Raw genomic sequence first — 17,617 nt, forward strand, 5'->3', positions numbered from 1 at the left:
TCTCGCGCATCAACTCATTTTCACAAGTGGGTATAACAGAGGCAAACGGTGTATTCAGAATTATATGTTTTTGATTCAGTAACAGCAGGCTTCACTCGCGCTCTTAGAGATCATGAGCGCACAGCAAATCCCCTCTGATGGTGTGAAATAAGCCCAAGCACCTTGACATTTGCTCACAGGAAAATGCTTGAGAATGAGACATTGTTGCCTATTTCTTTTTTAATAGTACAGTCACCATCACACAACTTCATCAACCGACCCTTCTGCAAAAAAAGCTGCATCATGGAGTAAGCAAATTGAAGGCAACAACCAATAAAATTCAAGAAACAATGAAAATTTCCAAGACGAAACAAACAAAATGTATTTGAAATGATATATTAAAAGTGCTTTTGATTTTTCATGTCTCTCCTCTTTGACTGATGATCGGCTCCACACGCACTCACAGCCCGGAGAGAAGGCGCCCCAGACGTCCTGGAGTAAAAATGTCAGTAAAAATGTCCTGGAGGTCAGTTTGCTGCTGCTGCAGGTCCATCGTATCAATTGAAAAAGTTCAACCATCAGTGGTAATATTGTCACAGCGATTAGACTGTTTCTTATTTTGTCTAAATTTCTTTATTTTTCTGTTTTTATATTCTCACTTCAATTTTAATTCCTGGAGAACATAGCTTCGACAACATATATCGCACTCATTATAAGAAGCAAAAGGTTATATCAAAAAATTATTAGTATAGAATCACAGAAACCCTGGTTTAGAACCAGAAAAAATACAAAACAGAGAGGTACATAGACACAGGACAATTCTTATAATTGCTTGGAAACATTATTTTTCCTGCTAAGTCTTGATTCTTTTTTTCTTACTGCGCATATGATGTTTTTCATTTTATTTGTATTTTTTACAAAAAAAAAGAAAATAAAGACTAGTATTTTACAAAATGAAGAGTATTGTTCTTGAAGATGAGCGTGGATTTACACAGGTGTAAAGTCCAGTTCCAATATTTTTCTGTACATAACGTATTCCATCACAGTCCCAGAAGACAGAAAAAAAGTAATGTCTTCCAAGTTTCTCAGAAAATGTCCTATATATAGTCTTCTTGAAGAAGGATGGGGTGAGGGCTGCTGAATTTTGGTCCTTTTTTCCTCTTTTTTCCACTTTCATATTAGGATCATTGGATGGACATGTAAGGCCAGTTGAAGCTGCTCCCGGATAATAGCATATCCCTGATGAGGGTTTCAATAGGAGTTTTACCTACCAAGCGGACGAAGAACAGCTGCTCGATTACCGAAGAGGAGACGGTGCGCAGAGAGGGCAGCCGCAGCAGGAGCTTGCCAAAGCGGCTGGGTTGGTTTGGGTACTGGCTCCTCACGTACTCCTCCAGAGCGCACTGGGATTTCTCCTGTAGGCTCTCGATGTGAGCAGCGTCCGACAGGCCACAAGCGTCTGAGAAACACACACCAAAAGCACTGTGGTTAGGAAACTTCATTTTTTCCCTCTTTCTTTTTTTTTTTTTTTTTTTTGAAGCACACGATGCTGTAGACTATGTTGAGACAGGAGTCCTAAATGTAAATCTATTTCATGCTTTTCGTGGAACTAGTCAAAGAATAACTGTAGGCTAAAAATATATGATATATTTCTAAGTATGTCAGGTCACCAGGCTGGAAGAGATGGAATTGTGTGTAACTTACACGCGAGAAAAACTATATATGTATATTTTTACACTCGTTTATAAAAGGCAAAAAAGTCAAATGACAGTGCTGGTGACGTCTCAATTTTTTTCTAATATTAAAAATATAAAATAAAATAAACAAAGAGCCACGTGGATATTTTTGTCCCAAGTGAGCTTTGCCAAGCATGCACCTTGCCATGCCCAATTTGCGTCCTGCAAAAACTCTCTGGTTATCATTCAGCACCCGCCATTACGTGTTATTGACAATGTGAAATGAACAAACAAGCTGCCCAAACATGCTACATCACACTGAGTGAGAGGGACTGTCATACAGAATAAACAGGGGACCTGCTGCGGGATAGGGGATGCACAACTCGGAGGAGGGTATTTCTGTCAGACTTTATAACAATCGAAAAGAATATAGAGCTGAATGACAGATTTGGTGGCTAGAAAAGTGAGAAATAATGGGCAACAACGCGAAGGCAAAAGGTAAGAAGCAGGCCCAAAGGCCGCTGTTCTTTACGCCTGCACTCGGGGGATTGTAGGTATAAGGCAACATAAACGGCACTGATGAATCTGAAATTACACCGGATGTAATGTGACCTAATTACTCTGCAGTAAGCTGTTAAGTGATTTCACTGCTCTTCTCTCCATAGACCACTCTTGGCCTGTTTTTCGATGTAGCCTATAGGACCGGCTGCTGAGAGCAATCGCATTTATTAGAGGGGGTGCAGTCAATAGTCACAGGGAAGCAACGTAAAATATCTGAAAATGAGCGTGTGCTGCAGCGCAGGCAGGACGCGCTTGGTGCTCACTGGTGGGCTCTGTAGCCACGGTTCATAGTAGACAAAAGCATACGAGGCATGGCAGTGTCTTAACATGTTATGTCTGGTGTAAAAAGGATCTGCTTTTCGCCCAAGCCAAGCATGTCTCCTCTGCTGCATTTGCAATGCTGTAAACGCAAGTGGCGTATCCGTTGGCATATCTGCTCCCACAAGAAGACTGAGTTGTCCTCGCAAGATTCTGTGCTGAGCTGCATGCTTTTGTAGAAACTACACAACCCGCTTTCCTTTTCAAGCAGTATACATTAAGTAGTGGACAGAGGCTTTTAAGCCCATTCTTAATTTCTCAGTGCTATAACTCACTATGGCCAGACACAATAACCTTATGAACCCGGGGACAACGCTGGATCTCGGGGTGATTTAATGTGACCTTAGTCTGGCCTGTCAAAGCCCCATGTATGCAAATGACTTTGGATTAACGCTGAGTGTCTCTTTTAAAATCTACAGCAATCGATATGGTTTAAATTAATTACATTTGGAAATAGTAGCCTGAAACGAAACAAGCCATTTGCATTAATTTTGCTCTGCGATGTAAGGAAATCAAAGCATTGCAGAGAATATGCTGCAGTTGAATGCAGGCATCGAGAGAACGCTGGTCAAAGACACCCCACAACTCCCCATAAGGCCTGCAACCAATGCACCCCACTATAGGCTGGGACGTGGAAGCAGAGAGCTTCCAGATCCAAACGACTATTTCTGCAAGTTAGCAAAGACGCATACCCCAGACAGCACGTGTGGACGAGGAACCCATGTAAGACAATGGTCCAGGTCGGTGGTGAAATAGTTTTCCCTGACCACCATTATTTATGCATCAAATGCTGACACGTCTGGTGTTATTAAAGGCAAACAATCCACGCTGATCTTGGCAAAGTGCCACGTAACTTTCTATAAGAGACAGCACAGTATCACACTAACTAAATGGTTTGTCAGAAAACAGGGGGCATATGAAGATGCATGTGGATTTTCTCTGGGTGATCTGGGTACAGACACGTCCAGCAAAGAAAAGATCTGGTCTGAGGTGTCACTGAGAACAGTTACAGCTATAAGATGTTCTGGGTCGCAAACTGTCACATTAACGACTCTAACTCGCCTAAAAGTGAGAAAATGTATAAATAGAATAAATCTGAACTTTTAAAATACGTTTTATAGGTGTGTTAAAATATACAATAACCCATAAGGCAACTTTTTCCTCCCCCAAAAACTGAGCATAATTTATCATTGTTTCTGATGGTCAATATGTGAGCAATTAAAACAAAAAACAAAAAACAAAAACTAAGTATGAAGGTGGCTTGGATCTAAACACCATATCTGAGATTTAAAAAAAATAAAGGTAATTATTTTATAATATAATATAATATAATATAATATAATATAATATAATATAATATAATATAATATAATATAATATAATATAATATAATATAATATAATATAATATATGTGTAATTGCGGATAACTACAAAGTTAAGTTCGTAATAAATAGTAATAATATACTAACAGACAAAAGTGATACAAAAGCACTACTGCCGCTTCGGATATTGCAACTTTGCAAGTACCAATTCATTCAAAATGAAAGGTAATCTAAAAGTCCTAGTGAAAGTGAATATTCTATCATCAGCGTGTCCAATTGTAGATCATGTAAACCTTTTTTACGGAATTTTGCGATTGATACAGAAAAGAGAAGACTGATAAGACAACTTTTAAGAAAGTTCAGTATAGTCCAGGGCCCTGTGAGTAAGTTTAGACGTCCCTCTTCCTCCCCATAATCACCAGACTCCCCTGATGTAACTGGCCTAATGGCAGGCGTACACAAATAACTCCAAAATAGCATCTAAATTGCCACCAAGAGTAAATAGAGAGATTTAGACGCTTATTGCCCCAGTCAGGCATCAATTAAGCTATCAAGAATGTAGGTTACTTTTAAAAACTGCTGCTGATTACTTTTCAAAGCGGTGCGACAGGAGAAACTATCCTCAGTAACTAAGAAAATTAATAGGTCAGCTAAGATTAAACTACTAATAACTTAAGTTATTAAGGGCGGCTCTGTGTCCTACCGAGGCGATGCACAGACACACGAATCAACTTGCATGAGCTTTTTTGATCTCAGTCTGTTCGGGATTATTTCCTGCCCCCAAAGACATGTGTTTGTGCACGAAAAACAAGGATAAAAGCATGCAGCCACACTCATAAATGCATCAGCTGTCATATATGCCACTGACACACTATTTCATCTTTAAGCTCAATTATTTGACACCTGTTCTAAAATTTATGGCCGCGAACAGTCTCGGGTTCGGTACAGACGTGTTTCAGAAAAGTTTTAACTCACAGATTATGGAATATGGACCGTGAGATTGTAAATTATCTCCTATTTTATAAAGGGCTTTGAAAGGAGGGATAGACTTACAAACTTGATGCACTCAATCTGGGTTTGTTTACACGTCTTACTGCGGCTACGAGTGACAGGGGAATGCATGTAAGTGGATATAACGCAAGCTGTTGACAAAATAGCTTTTTTTCTTCTGCAACACAAACATCTCCAACGCTCAGATCTATGACCAGTCGATATCTGACAGCCTCGATGACACCGTGAGCCTCGCTCCCTGCACTACCAAAACTATAGGCCTCGTTTGATCAGGGGCCACGCTCCTGTGTGACATGTGCGGACACCCACCTGATGTGAAAAGCACGATGGCCTTCAGGCAGCTGTACTCTGCCGAGTCTACGTGCAGGGTCTTAAGCTTCTCCACTTGCTCCTGGAAGATCCGGATGTGATCCATGAAAGCCACGACGCGGTCCGCGGACATCGGGGAGGCGTGCAGGCCCGCCGCGGCGAGCAGAGGGGCCACATGCAGAGGCATGGAGCACTGCGCAGCGTTCAGCACAAACAACTCGCTCCACGTCAGCCTGAGAAGGGACACCTGGTCGGTGATTTGCAGGTCGGGGAAGAAAGGGATGTTTCTCGCCCACTCCACGGCGCTGAAGAGCAAGCGAGCCGCCAGCTCGCAGATATTCTCGATGCCCATGATATTGTTGGGCTGCATGCACTGGCTCCCGTACCGGGACGTCGGGTAAGGTTCTGCCCGCAGCAACAACGAGATGTATCCGGACAGATAGCAGTGGCCGTTCAGAGGGTCCCCGTTCGTCAGCGCGTACTGGCCTGGGTTGGGTTGGGTTGGAGGCATTCGTCCTCGCTGAACCGCTAACAAAAAGAAAAAAAAAAGAGGAAATGTGCATCCAGGACTGACAAACATTGTCCATGCGTATATAGCCGTCGGGGCAAGCTAAACTGTGTTAGTTATCAGTATAAACGGCACGCACTTCATAAACACTCCGCTTTTCAAAACATATTGACCACTGCTATAATATTACAGGAAAAAATGATTCTATCGACAGCATAAACACCTCATTAAAACAGATATGTCTCTGTCTTCACCCTAGTTGCATGTAGGATACAGGCTTAACAGCAGGGCTGAATTCTATTTAAAATACGTCAATTTATTAGAAAGGAAATTTAACAAATATGCAGTTACGTCTTGAAATAACCGTAATAATAGTAGGCTACTTGAATATGAGGAGTTTAAAATATTTAATAATGCTCTATTGTGGCCACAAATTGCATAAATATAATTGATAATTGCCATTAAACGTATTGACTTTGACAAATTTTTTCCAAATAAAAAGGTCAGCTTGTAAAAAAGGGAATTCAGTGGGTGTTCAACATTTAAAATAAAATATTAATATAAGTCAGTGCACATTATACGCAGGATTAGAATGTGCACTTCAAATAATAGACTTAAAATGAGGGATGTCTGCATCAATTGGAATCACACAGTTGACACAGAGAAGAAAGTTACACGGCCTGTAATGCAGCAAGCAAAACAATGAGCCATGAACAACTTCAGCGGCATTATTCAGTGTGTCTGAGCTGTCTAGTCAGCATAAGGAGCAAGATAGAGACGAGGCTTTGTAGTGTGTTCACATTACCCCTAAAAACACGCTCATGGCTAACAAATCCTACTGTACAATTAGGGTAGGAATTAGTCAACTTATACTTAAGCGACCGTTCGGGATAGGACCAATAACCGTGCACATAGCAAACGTACGCTCAACACACACTCACACACACTCACACGCTCACACACACACTTTCCTCTCTTTCTCTATCATTCACTCACACACACACACACACACACACACACACACACACACACACACACACACACACACACACACACACACACACACACACACACACACACACACACACACACACACTATATTCTGTGCTAAAACTCAATTTAGAAGAAACGCTTGGATCCAGTGCATTTACTTCGAAATGGCACATGTTTACACGAGAAAAACTAAATAAAAGGATGAACTATAGTCGAGCCGCTTTGTTCGGGCGACCTGCAGCCACAGTAGTGTGCAAACCACACTACTGTGGCTGCACTGGCCTTTCACCCCTCTCACGTAGACAGAAAGACTAACCATTCATGTAAACATCCCTCAAAAACATGGACGGAATCTGCAGCATGCCCAGCTGTAAAGCCTGTGACCTTAATGCAACATGGCAGCCCTTGTAACGTCTGCACTAGGATGCGTGAACAAGAGTGGGCTTTAAAAACATATATTCACCTTCCCGCCGCATTCCCACTTTTAAGCATTTCTTCAGCCGGCAGTATTGGCACTGGTTTCGGTGGTGCTGGTCAATGGGACAGTTCCTATTGGCACGACATGAGTATGTTAAGTTCCTCCGTACACTCCTCTTGAAGAAACTTTTGCATCCCTCGCAGGTGAACTGGCCGTAGTGTTTGCCGCTCGATTTGTCTCCGCAAACCACACATTCAATATGCTGCTGACTCTGTCCAGAATTCTGACTCCCCTTTTCCCCGGCGGTGCCCGGCGTGGACGGCGGTCCGGGCTGGCTGGGGGTCTGCGGGGTGTGCGGCGCCGCAGACGCCGCCTGCTGCTGCTCCCTGGCCGGCTGCGCTGCGGGGTTGGGGCCGCTCGGAGGTCCTCCGGCCACGTCTTCCTGCGGATCTCGCCACACGCTAACTACCATTGCCATATCTCGGCCCCGGAAAGTGCTATAAAGCGAAATGGTCGCTGATGTTAATATAGCGTAGAGGAGTGGAAAAAAAAAAATACCTCAAAAGACGGGGCAGCGCAAAGTCAAATCGGAGCACGCAATCTCATATGGGAAAAGAAGGGGAGTAAACACGATCAATACATTCAAAATACAGGAGGTGCGACTGAATATGCACCCGATCAGGATATGCAAGTGTCGGGAGGCCAGTTCCAAGGTAAATTGCAGTCAGCCATTCAGGAATCCCTGATCTTGAAGGAAAAAAGCGGAGTCCAGACGTGACAAATTGCAGTTGGATATATATATTAAAAAAAAGCCACAAAAGAGAGAGAGGAGCAATTCACATGGACGCAGAAACGAGCAAAAACAAAACAAAACAAAACAGAAAAAAAACAACCTTTTTGTTGGAAAGACACGCGATCCAAAGTGCTGCGGAGATAAATTCCTTTCTTCCCCCTTGCTCCTTTACACTCCCGTCTTCGCCGTATAGGAGGGGAGGAAAAACTGAAGCGCTGGATTTTTACATCTATATTCTTAAATAAAGCTCATCATCTCGCCCAGCAGCGAAAGAAAACCGCGTCGCCGAATGAAGTGCCCATGTATAGTTTCACCCCTCTCCGGCAGGAGGAATGGAGATACGAAGAGAAAAGATGAAAAAATAAGAGGAAAAAACACCAACTACTAATAGAATATGCAAGAAGAAGGAGAGACCCAAAAATGAATGCGCTTAAACGGGAGGACCAGCAGAGCAATGTTTCCGAAACGGGGGATCTGCGCGAATGTCTGTATATAGTGAACTTTGACACTACTATTGAAACTGACACGTTTCTATGGAGATCGCTGCGCCTTATATGGTGCTCATGTCAAGGAGCCAAGAGAGGGGCTGCTGGAGACTGATAATCAAAGGCGACTGACTGGCCAGAGCCCTGCATAGAGGAGGAGGAGAGGAGGAGAGGGGGGAAGAGAGGGAGAGAGAAAATGGGAGGCTAAGGTTATAGCCAAGCCCTCTCTTTCTCTCCATTGGTTAGAATCCCCCTCCGTTCTTTCACTGCAAAAAATGTCCGTTTCAATAGGCATCTGCTCTCGTGTTCGCATGTAAAAATGTTTCATTTTCATAAATCACAGTAGAAAATAACCTCGCGCAGACTGCAGAGTTTTACGCGTTCCCGATCGCACCGTCAGAGGTTAGGAGAAATTTTGCAAACACTATCTTGAAACAAATCAAAAATGCGGTAAGATTTTTATTGTAAGTGAACTTGGTATGTAAATTTCTAGTAAAGGATCGATTGGCATTGGAAACAAGTCAAAGCACTTCGCGCTCATATGGAAGATTCAATCCGTTGTCTTGGCACATACAAGGTTTCCAGAGTCGGCAGTGCTGAACTCGCTGCTGTGCAGGGATTCATACTTTTTACAGTGTAGACCTCTAAGACTGGAGGGGCTGGGGGCTCTGACAGGCACAATTTACATTGTGCTCGCCCCGCGCTGCTATTTACTTTGAAACCTGATTAGTATGGGCCGTCTATTGTCACCAAAAAGAGGAAGAAACCCTGGATAGAATAGCGAAAAAAGAAAAAAAAAATCGGGGTAAAGGCAAGAGGGGACAAAGCGTTTACGCACGGCAAATAAAGCAAAAGCTGCACGAAACGGCGAAGGGGGGAATTCTGACGCTGAAATTCCCCAAAGTTTAAAAATGGCTTGTCCCGGACTGTTATCTTTATTATAAAACTAAATAATGTATTTGCTGGTATGAAGTGGATTTGTATTTTCACACGTTGTTTTGCGCTTGCCATGCGCATTGCGGTACATCGTCGTCTGTATTATACAGTCTCTCTCATTAAAACTTACGTTTCAGTTGAAAATCAGTTAATACTAATAAGAAAATATCCCTAGTAAGAATAATGCACGGAGGACTGTGTCATATAAACGGCGAGCTTTCGCTGCGCTCAAAATCCTCTAAAATTATGATAAGATTATTAAATATTCAACGTTGACAACGGCCCTGTTGTATCAACAGTCTCTGATGTGGTGCTACTTTTTGTCTCAATACTGATATAAATCTAAAATCTGGTGAAGTTATTGGAATTTTGCGTGGGGATTCCGGCTTTTTTACATCCCGGTTTGTGCAGCCTTACTGCCTCTCCAACTCAAAAATGTCTGGATCGCGCTGCCATCTAGCGTACATTGTACAATTACAACCTCATATTAATACATGCACAAGTCGTAAAACATGCATTCGTAAAAAGTTAAAAAAGAACTGTTGTCACCCATGAATTAACATCAAGTTTGCATAAAGTTGTTTTTTCTCCTTTTTAGTAACAGAATTTTTTCTTTTTCTTTTTTTATCTAAGTGCTGTATAAAAAAGAGATAAAAACTTTCAAACTGTGTCAATAATTATTATTTACTTTGCAATAGAATGAGAATGGTATAAATAGGATAAATATTTTAATAGCAGGTTATTTAGAATGAACATATAAAGGCAAAACTTGATGTGTGTAAATAATTCCTTAAAACACAGTTGCCGTTCTGGAAATTAACATCTAATCATAATGGAGACAATCATTGTTTCACAAAAGAATTAAAGCCACTGTGTTCACATGTTTAACCAAACGGAGAAGTATAATGGAACGTAAATATGCAAGTGGCTGCTTTGAAAACGCATAGGAGGGATGGGTTGTTTTTAAGTATTCAATAAGCGAACTCTCTCTCCCGTCCTTGTCTCGGACACTCCACTGAAGCTCCCCGGCCGTGTCTTCAGCTCTTTGAAAAGGTGAAACCAATAAGATTAAATCGGACAAAGATTTTTTTCCCTGCAAGTGTATCACTAAGATTAAACTCCGCATACTGTTAAGGGGGTCCACAGCAGAAGAGGAGAGGAGAGCGAGAGGGACAGCGAATGGAAGCAGGGGTAGACGCTCAAAGACAATTCTGGGAAACGGCGAGAGAAAAAGGAGAAATTGGACGGCAGGATATGAAAAGAAGAAGCACCGTCGAAAGCGATTGTCAGTGGAGGAGCAGCTTTGTAATTGCACAAAAAACAGCCACCGGCAAGGTAAATCCACTTTTTTATTTCTCACTTCTGATGCTCCACGCAAGACTCTAAAGGCAAGGTCGAAATCTCAGTGCGAAGAGCGAGCAGGGGACCCCGGTCGTGTTAGAGTCACAACTTTTAAAACTTAGTGGACCACATGGATGCGTTATAGCTAAACAGAGTGGTGGATTGACGAGGCTCGTTTGCAGCGATCCCCGCCGATTTGAGCGTCAGAAAGTAGTAAGGCTGTTGCAGGCTGGAGTATCACGGGACGTGCGAGCGCCTTCTCCACACGTCCCGTGCGCTTCACCTGCAAGGCTATTTGTTAGTTGAACACATAATGAAAAGATCGATAGCCGTCTGTTTGTCTCAGCGATAGTGTCACAGGAATAAAATGCGGATTAGGTAGACCAGACATTTCCCCATCTTGAGTGTAAGTTTAGCGAACCCACTGTGACACGCAAATAATACAGTTCAGCGCAAAATATCAGCGCATACGAGAGCAGGTTATGTGTCAGGAAAGCTGCTGTGAGGAAATGTAATGACGTGCTTTTTTATTTATCAAAGCAACATTATTGATGTGACCGGATTACAATGCAATGTACGCCAGGTTAATTTATTCCTGGAGAAAACAGGCAATAGCTTTGTCAAATAACATAACATTTAACTTAATCCAAGCGTTGCCAAAGTGTATGCAAATCAATACGAGCCACGTATATATATATATATATATATATATATATATATATATATATATATATATATATATATATATATATATATATATATATATATATATATATATATATATATATATATATGTATATATATCATATAGATTTAGTGAAAACATGAATAGAATTAAATAATCCCATTAGTGAATATGTCATTCTAAGTATACGCATATGCACGTTACATAGAAGCCGTCATGCACACTGTAATAATTTGCTTTGCAACATATAATTATAGTAATGGAATGAAGACAAGATAAAATAGATGCAACAAAATTATAGATTATGTCTAAATGCATAAAACTGCTCCTGTCTTAGAGTTTTGCCACAGGATCTTAATTAAACATTCATAAAGATGGGATGTACATTGCAGTTTTGCTAAATCTGTGATCAATATGATGTGCATAGTACACTGATTCGACTTCATAAGGCTCGCGAAATGCCGTTTTAATGCAGCTGAAACCAACAAGCAGCACAGTCAGTTGGGAAAACACTGAGGTCACAAGTGCAAGCCCTCCAATAAAACAACACATGGCAACAAAAACTCATTTTAGAGCATTTAAAACGATGCAAGCGGATGTAGAGATTTATAAATGGTCGAGGTGGTGTTTATTATTGATTGTGTGTAATCACATCTGGGTTAGGACCAAAAGCATACAGTCAATAACACAGTGTGGCTGATTCCCTTTTCCAGGGGCCTCTGGTTCAAACACCTCCCGTGAAGATAGGAGGGCTCTGTCTCTGGATGTCGAAGATGAAGCTGAAAAATGAAGCATGCACTTTTACACTTGCAGCCTGCAAAATCAAATCAACTGTACAACCCAAAATAATTAATTTTCAGGGCATTTTTGCATAATAAATTAAAGTATAACTGCCGTCAAACATCTCAAGTGTTGGTCCCAACAGTATGTGTAAATAATCTACACTCATTAAAAGTTGCAAGATACACGTTTATACTTCTCTTATAACTTCATGGGACTTCTGAGTAGTATGAAATAAATAGTTTCAAAAGTAATTTTATTCATAAAAATGTTGCAAAAGAGACTGAGGAAACACTGCAGACATAATCACACTGGTTCACCTGCTTTAAAGCGGAGAAGTCGTATTCTGTATTTTATCTTAATTAATAAATTATTGATAAATTAGGATAAAACTTTTAACATTAATGATTTGTATCAAATGTAATTTGCTGTCTTCCTGGAGACATGTGCCTGATTGATCTGTGCCCTTTCAGTTTGTGGATAAGCGTACATTTCCATATGTAATTAAGCCAAAATGAGTCAAATAAAATGACATGAAGACATTTGACCTGTTACACCTGGTTTTATAAGAGCTAGTTGTTGCAGCTCAGTGTTAATACGTCATAACTCTGGAAAAGCAAAATAAAAACAAATATGATACACATTTAAAACACACAGACGAAAAAAACAATAAGGTCCGACAAAAACAAACAAATAAATACTAATACATAAATAAAAACAACAACTTTTATTTTGTCTTATGTTTGAACTGGAGCTTGTTGTTGCTTTGAGTGGTTGAGTGTTGAGGAGGGAGGAGGGGATACGGGGTAAGGGTTGTGGGGGGAGAGAGAGGGGCTTCTTTTTGTCCAAATCTGATCCCCAAATTATGGTGGGGGCTCAGACTGGTGTGAAAAGGACAAGAAGGTCACTTGAAATCGCCTTTCACTTAAAAAAAAAAAGATGGCTCTTTCCCCCTATGAATCTGTATCCTTCAACAGTCATAACCTAATCTAAATGCTATTAATGGAGAAGTTCTCCAACAGAAGTTGTGGATTTCAACAGAGGCTCACAAAATAAAGTCCTCTTAATTATAAATGGAAATTAAAAATGCGTTCAGCCTAACCAAAAACCGGCAACGTTTCCATTTAAACCAACCCGTTACAAACTGCTTTCTTTCTGAATATACTTAAATTGCATACAAACAAAAATAAATTTCAAGTTATCTCATCATAAAAATGCATTTGACTTTAAAGTTATTTCACTGCTATAAAAGCATTTAGATCGTTTACCAGGAATTATCCTTCACTGCGAATGTTCCAGAATTATGTCTAGATATGTTTATTTTCTCATTATTTTGAAAATGGGCTGGCGTCTCTAGAGATTTGCACCCTTATAAAGTTTTACACGTGATGAAGGAAGTCTCTTTCCTGGGTCTGGTATCCCGACTATAATTGAAGACAATAACTACAACGACTTTTCTAATTAGGCTCGAGGTTGGAGTTAACTTGGAGACACTGTCAATTTATGCTATGGGCAATGGCTTTATTGCTCACTAACCATCATTTCTTTAGAGCCTATGTGCTAATTACTTTGAATGGTCCCAGAGAAAGAGATTATAAATCCATTAGTACCAAAACCCTCGTGGTTCCACAGTACAAACAATGTAATTTTGTAGTGCACCCACAAAACTTTAAGTATACCAAAAGCTAAAAGTGGGGAAGCTGATTTTCAACAGTGTGTGCACTTCTCTGTGATCCAGGGCTAAAAGAAGCCACCACTGACACAGGTGAGCCGCATAGAAAACTGAGATGATAATATATTGTATCATCAGGGGTTGTGACTCTTCACGGCTGTTCTTAAAGTTTATGACTTTGAGAGAGTCGTGGAAGATGAGATCTTAATTGATCAACACATTTCTAAACGTACCTTTGAGTGCAATTTTTAGACAAGTTTGGAAAATGATTTCGTGTCATTCCCCAGGTGCCTGTCAAATATCCAGGGATTGATGCAGCGTCGAGGAATCAAGTGGATGAAAAGAAGACTTAACGCCGGTTTGGGTGCATACGCAGAAAAAACTGCGACCCCGAACGGAGGTGCGCGAAGGCACCTAACTCTTAAAGTAATTTATTTCAGGGAAACTGGGGGGCAAAGGTGGAATTCTTGAGAAATTCAACAAGGATAAGGGAGCTTTAGGAATTCTGCACGCAGATTACCTTTCATCCTGCCCTCACATTATCCGACAACACTCCGCAGAAGTATAGTTCAGCGACAGAGGAGCGAGATTACCGTCCGACACAGATGAGTGCAAAAGTCTAAAGAAAAAAAGAATTGTGATCATTCGGGGACTGGGAGGAAGAGGGATGTTGGAGAGAAGGGGGTCATCCCTGTGGGGGAATGTTTTCCTGCGGGCCTGGGGGGTGGAGGGTGCAAAAAGGGCTCATCGTTGCTCTGTCAAAGTCTCCCGCAACCTGACTGTATTCACACATCTATGCTGACATTGACGTTAATGTTGAGTAAATTCACTCTCTACGACAATACACTGGCAGCAGATTGCTGCTGAAACAAATCAGTTCACCTTTGTAAACTCTTCTAAAATCATGTCCGCGTTGTCGGTCATAATGACTTACAGTGTTGACACAGGTTGCCTAAATTCGTTTCAGCCTTATTGGATTTTCTTTATCTTTTGGTTTGCAACTAATTGAGTGGCATGATATTAACACTGCACTTATTCCCCCATTTATTCCCAAAACTAACAAACAGCAGGGGATTAATGAGAAATGTAGTGTAGCTGAGCCATCAACATGCTGCAGCTGAGGATGACTGAGCTCACTGCAGTCAAATTTACAACAATTCAGTGCAAAAGGAATATCATTTCTTCATGAACTCTCTTGGGCAGTTTTAGTGGAAGGTGTCTTCTTAGTGCATTAAGCAGCTTGAATATACTAATTCTATAAATTTGAATATATTAGTACGTTTTTTCTTTAATTTCAACTCTTTATTTTGTCCACAGCAGTTAGGCACTTTTATTGTTCTGATATATAACATATATCAGGAAGTGCCTCAATTCTGTGAACGTTATTGTTCATTTCTGACTGAAATGACCTCAAAATAATTCTCAAACCGAATGATATCCCTAACTATTTCTCTCACACACTCACATGCGAACACTTGAGATTTTGTGTATTTTCATCTGAAAGGAGTGTGTGTGGCGTTTGTGTGTGAGGGCACATGTGTGTGACAGTGAAGTGAAGATGGCCCGTGTTTAGTGTCCAGACCTGGCAGATTGTGACCTTATCAATGTGAAACTCTTAAGATAAATTATTCATTGCACCTGTTTGATGTCTCCGGCCAAAGAATGACAAAGGTGTATGATTTAAGATGCATCTCAAAGGCATGAATATCAGCCACTGTGCTACCTGTTTCTTTTTTTATGACAGGAAAAAAAGAGGAGGGAGGCTGCATTTTAAACAGCAAAAATGGGACTTTTTTCTCCTACTGTGGTGGAGAGGAGTGACCAGAAAAGAGTTGTATTAAGTAAGTTTATACTGTTCAGTTAAAACTTAACTTCAGCTCAACTGTACCACTTTCCTTGTTCGAGGTGTGGTTGCTGCCCGCCATCGTCTTAATGCCATGTGACTGGAAGGTGTCATGTGTTTATGTGGGTCAGTGTTCAGGGTCACATTGTCCCTGTTTGCTTTAGCCTAAGTTTAATTTGAAATTTGAAGCAAAGAGTATGTGTTACGCGGCGGGACTAACCTTTCTCTTCTTAACCAGCTTTGTGTTATTTGTCACCTTGCAGATAGAGAGCGACGTGGCGGCCCTGGCATTCGCGAACACAGTGGGACACATTAAAGTGGTGCGAGTGGAGTGGTGCGGGATGTCATTTATGGTGGAGAGCGATGACACTGCTTGGCACAAGTTTTGGGAATATTTGGTACATATACATGTAATAAATTAACTGTGGATTTCTGGGGGATTTTAAGGTGCCTTATCATTTGAATATTATTGCCAATGTTCATATTGTCTTCATTTTTCTTGTGCACTGTGTGTTTATCAAGAAAAATTAGATTAGATTAAACTTTTTTGTCATTACATATGTACAAGTACGGAGCAACGAAATGCAGTTTGGCATCCAAAAAATAGAGCTTCTTTTACTCTGAAAGGAGACCCAGCATTCCGAAACTTTAATTATCTGCTTATTGAGAAATACTGAAGCGTGCTCTCTGGGAAACTGACAGCTGCTCCTTTTGTAGGGGGAAAAAAAAAATCACTTTAACACCCATTATTAGTACAATGATATGCAACCCAAAAGTTTGTATTATGTGTTAGAGCATGCTGCAGGAGAGTATGAGAGGGACACTTTCACACCTTTGTGTTTACTTGAGTTCGTGTGCCTGTAATAGCCAGGCCAGTTCCCCTCAGATGTTCCCTTTGGCCTTTGACCCCGGAGTTGAGGTTAAATCCAGACAAATGAGATGGCCAAGTGCTGGCCAGAACCGCAAACATTCCACAACAATCTACTATCCTCCTCCTCCCCACGCCTCATTTCCGTCATTCCTCACTCCTTTCAATATGTCTTGTTTTTAGCCGTGAGTGATGCAGAGAATGTTCTCATTACACAAAAGCATGTTTTATTGTATTTCCAGTGAGAAACCTAAAGCACATACACTTCAAATTACGAATTACATTAGTTAAACTTAATATCCCTGACATCAGCCTTGTTTACAGAAGGAAGGAAAACAAGCGGGTACGATCTGAGGAGAAGCTCTGCTACCTTACACTGTGTGTGTGTGTGTGCGCGCGTGTGTTTGTGCACTTGTGTGTGTGTTGGTGTGTGTGTAAAATCTGTCAGTGATGTCAAAGATGAGATATGTTGCAATGTGTGCGTGAGTTTTTTTTTTTTTTTTTTTTTTACACACGCTGCTGGCTCTAGCATTTCCGGCAACATTTCTCACTGTGTCTCCCTCACACCAACCGCTCTGCTGCAATTTCCCCACATTTTTCCATCCTTTCAGTCCTCCCCCTACACCCTCCCTCCTTGCTTTCTATCCCCACTCTTGCTCCCTGTACCCTTTCTCTCTCTGCTGCCCCACCCTGCCTAATCTAAGTTTCTCCTTTCTCTTTTTCTCCTCCTCGTACATTCACTCAGCTCCCCTCTGTATTCTTCTTCTTTTTTTTTACTCCACCCAGTATTTTCTCTGATTTTCTTGTCACAGAACACTACCACCTGTGTCTTTAGGATAAATGAGGGAGCTATTGGCCTTCCTCCTCTGGAAGCTGGTTAAGGTAAGTGGGTTGTTCTGCATGTACTTTTTTCATGGAAGGAAGTTGGTGTTATGAGCCTAGCTGCCCTCCACAAAAGCTTAAGCTATAAGTCACTGCTGTAATAACACACAGTCACCAAAGATGAACGTCAGCAGAGCAGCCACAGTGTCGCAAAGGAGCCTGGAGACCAACAAAGCTGGCTGATACAGTAACACTGGGAGGATCATGCTCTTAAACTTGCTTTTATAATGATGTAA

The 17,617-nt window shown here is 41.1% G+C and overlaps 1 protein-coding gene and 1 long non-coding RNA gene across 4 annotated transcripts; one reads left to right on the forward strand and one right to left on the reverse strand.

The window, feature by feature from the left end:
* Positions 1–201: 201 nt before the first annotated feature.
* Positions 202–8,530, reverse strand: nr2f1a (nuclear receptor subfamily 2, group F, member 1a). Its single transcript, XM_061728971.1, has 3 exons — positions 7,142–8,530; positions 5,178–5,705; positions 202–1,438 (listed from the first exon to the last, which is right to left on the reverse strand). The coding sequence occupies exons 1-3, from the start codon at positions 7,572–7,574 to the stop codon at positions 1,164–1,166; spliced, it is 1,236 nt and encodes a 411-aa protein (XP_061584955.1). The 5' UTR covers positions 7,575–8,530; the 3' UTR covers positions 202–1,163.
* A 1,783-nt stretch (positions 8,531–10,313) lies between these two features.
* Positions 10,314–16,882, forward strand: LOC133450390 (uncharacterized). Of its 3 annotated transcripts, none has more exons than XR_009783109.1 (4): positions 10,314–10,363; positions 10,446–10,645; positions 15,533–15,629; positions 15,895–16,882. It is a non-coding gene; the product is annotated as an uncharacterized LOC133450390 (long non-coding RNA). The 3 variants fall into 3 exon arrangements; XR_009783110.1 differs by adding an exon at positions 14,076–14,188 and having other exon boundaries at positions 10,339–10,645; XR_009783108.1 differs by having other exon boundaries at positions 10,339–10,645.
* The last annotated feature ends 735 nt before the right edge of the window (positions 16,883–17,617 follow it).

Source organism: Cololabis saira, chromosome 9 (genome assembly GCF_033807715.1).
Source record: "Cololabis saira isolate AMF1-May2022 chromosome 9, fColSai1.1, whole genome shotgun sequence".
In the NCBI taxonomy this organism is placed as follows: Eukaryota; Metazoa; Chordata; class Actinopteri; order Beloniformes; family Belonidae; genus Cololabis; species Cololabis saira.

What these genes read in the sequence shown, in the direction of transcription:
- nr2f1a (XM_061728971.1), bottom strand. Translation starts at nt 7,574, where the DNA reads ATGGCAATGGTAGTTAGCGTGTGGCGAGATCCGCAGGAAGACGTGGCC. An exon ending in AGTGGGAATGCGGCGGGAAG is followed by an intron (nt 5,706 to 7,141) that starts GTGAATATATGT and finishes TCTTTTTGTTAG; the next exon opens with CGGTTCAGCGAGGACGAATG. An exon ending in CATCGTGCTTTTCACATCAG is followed by an intron (nt 1,439 to 5,177) that starts GTGGGTGTCCGC and finishes TGTGTTTCTCAG; the next exon opens with ACGCTTGTGGCCTGTCGGAC.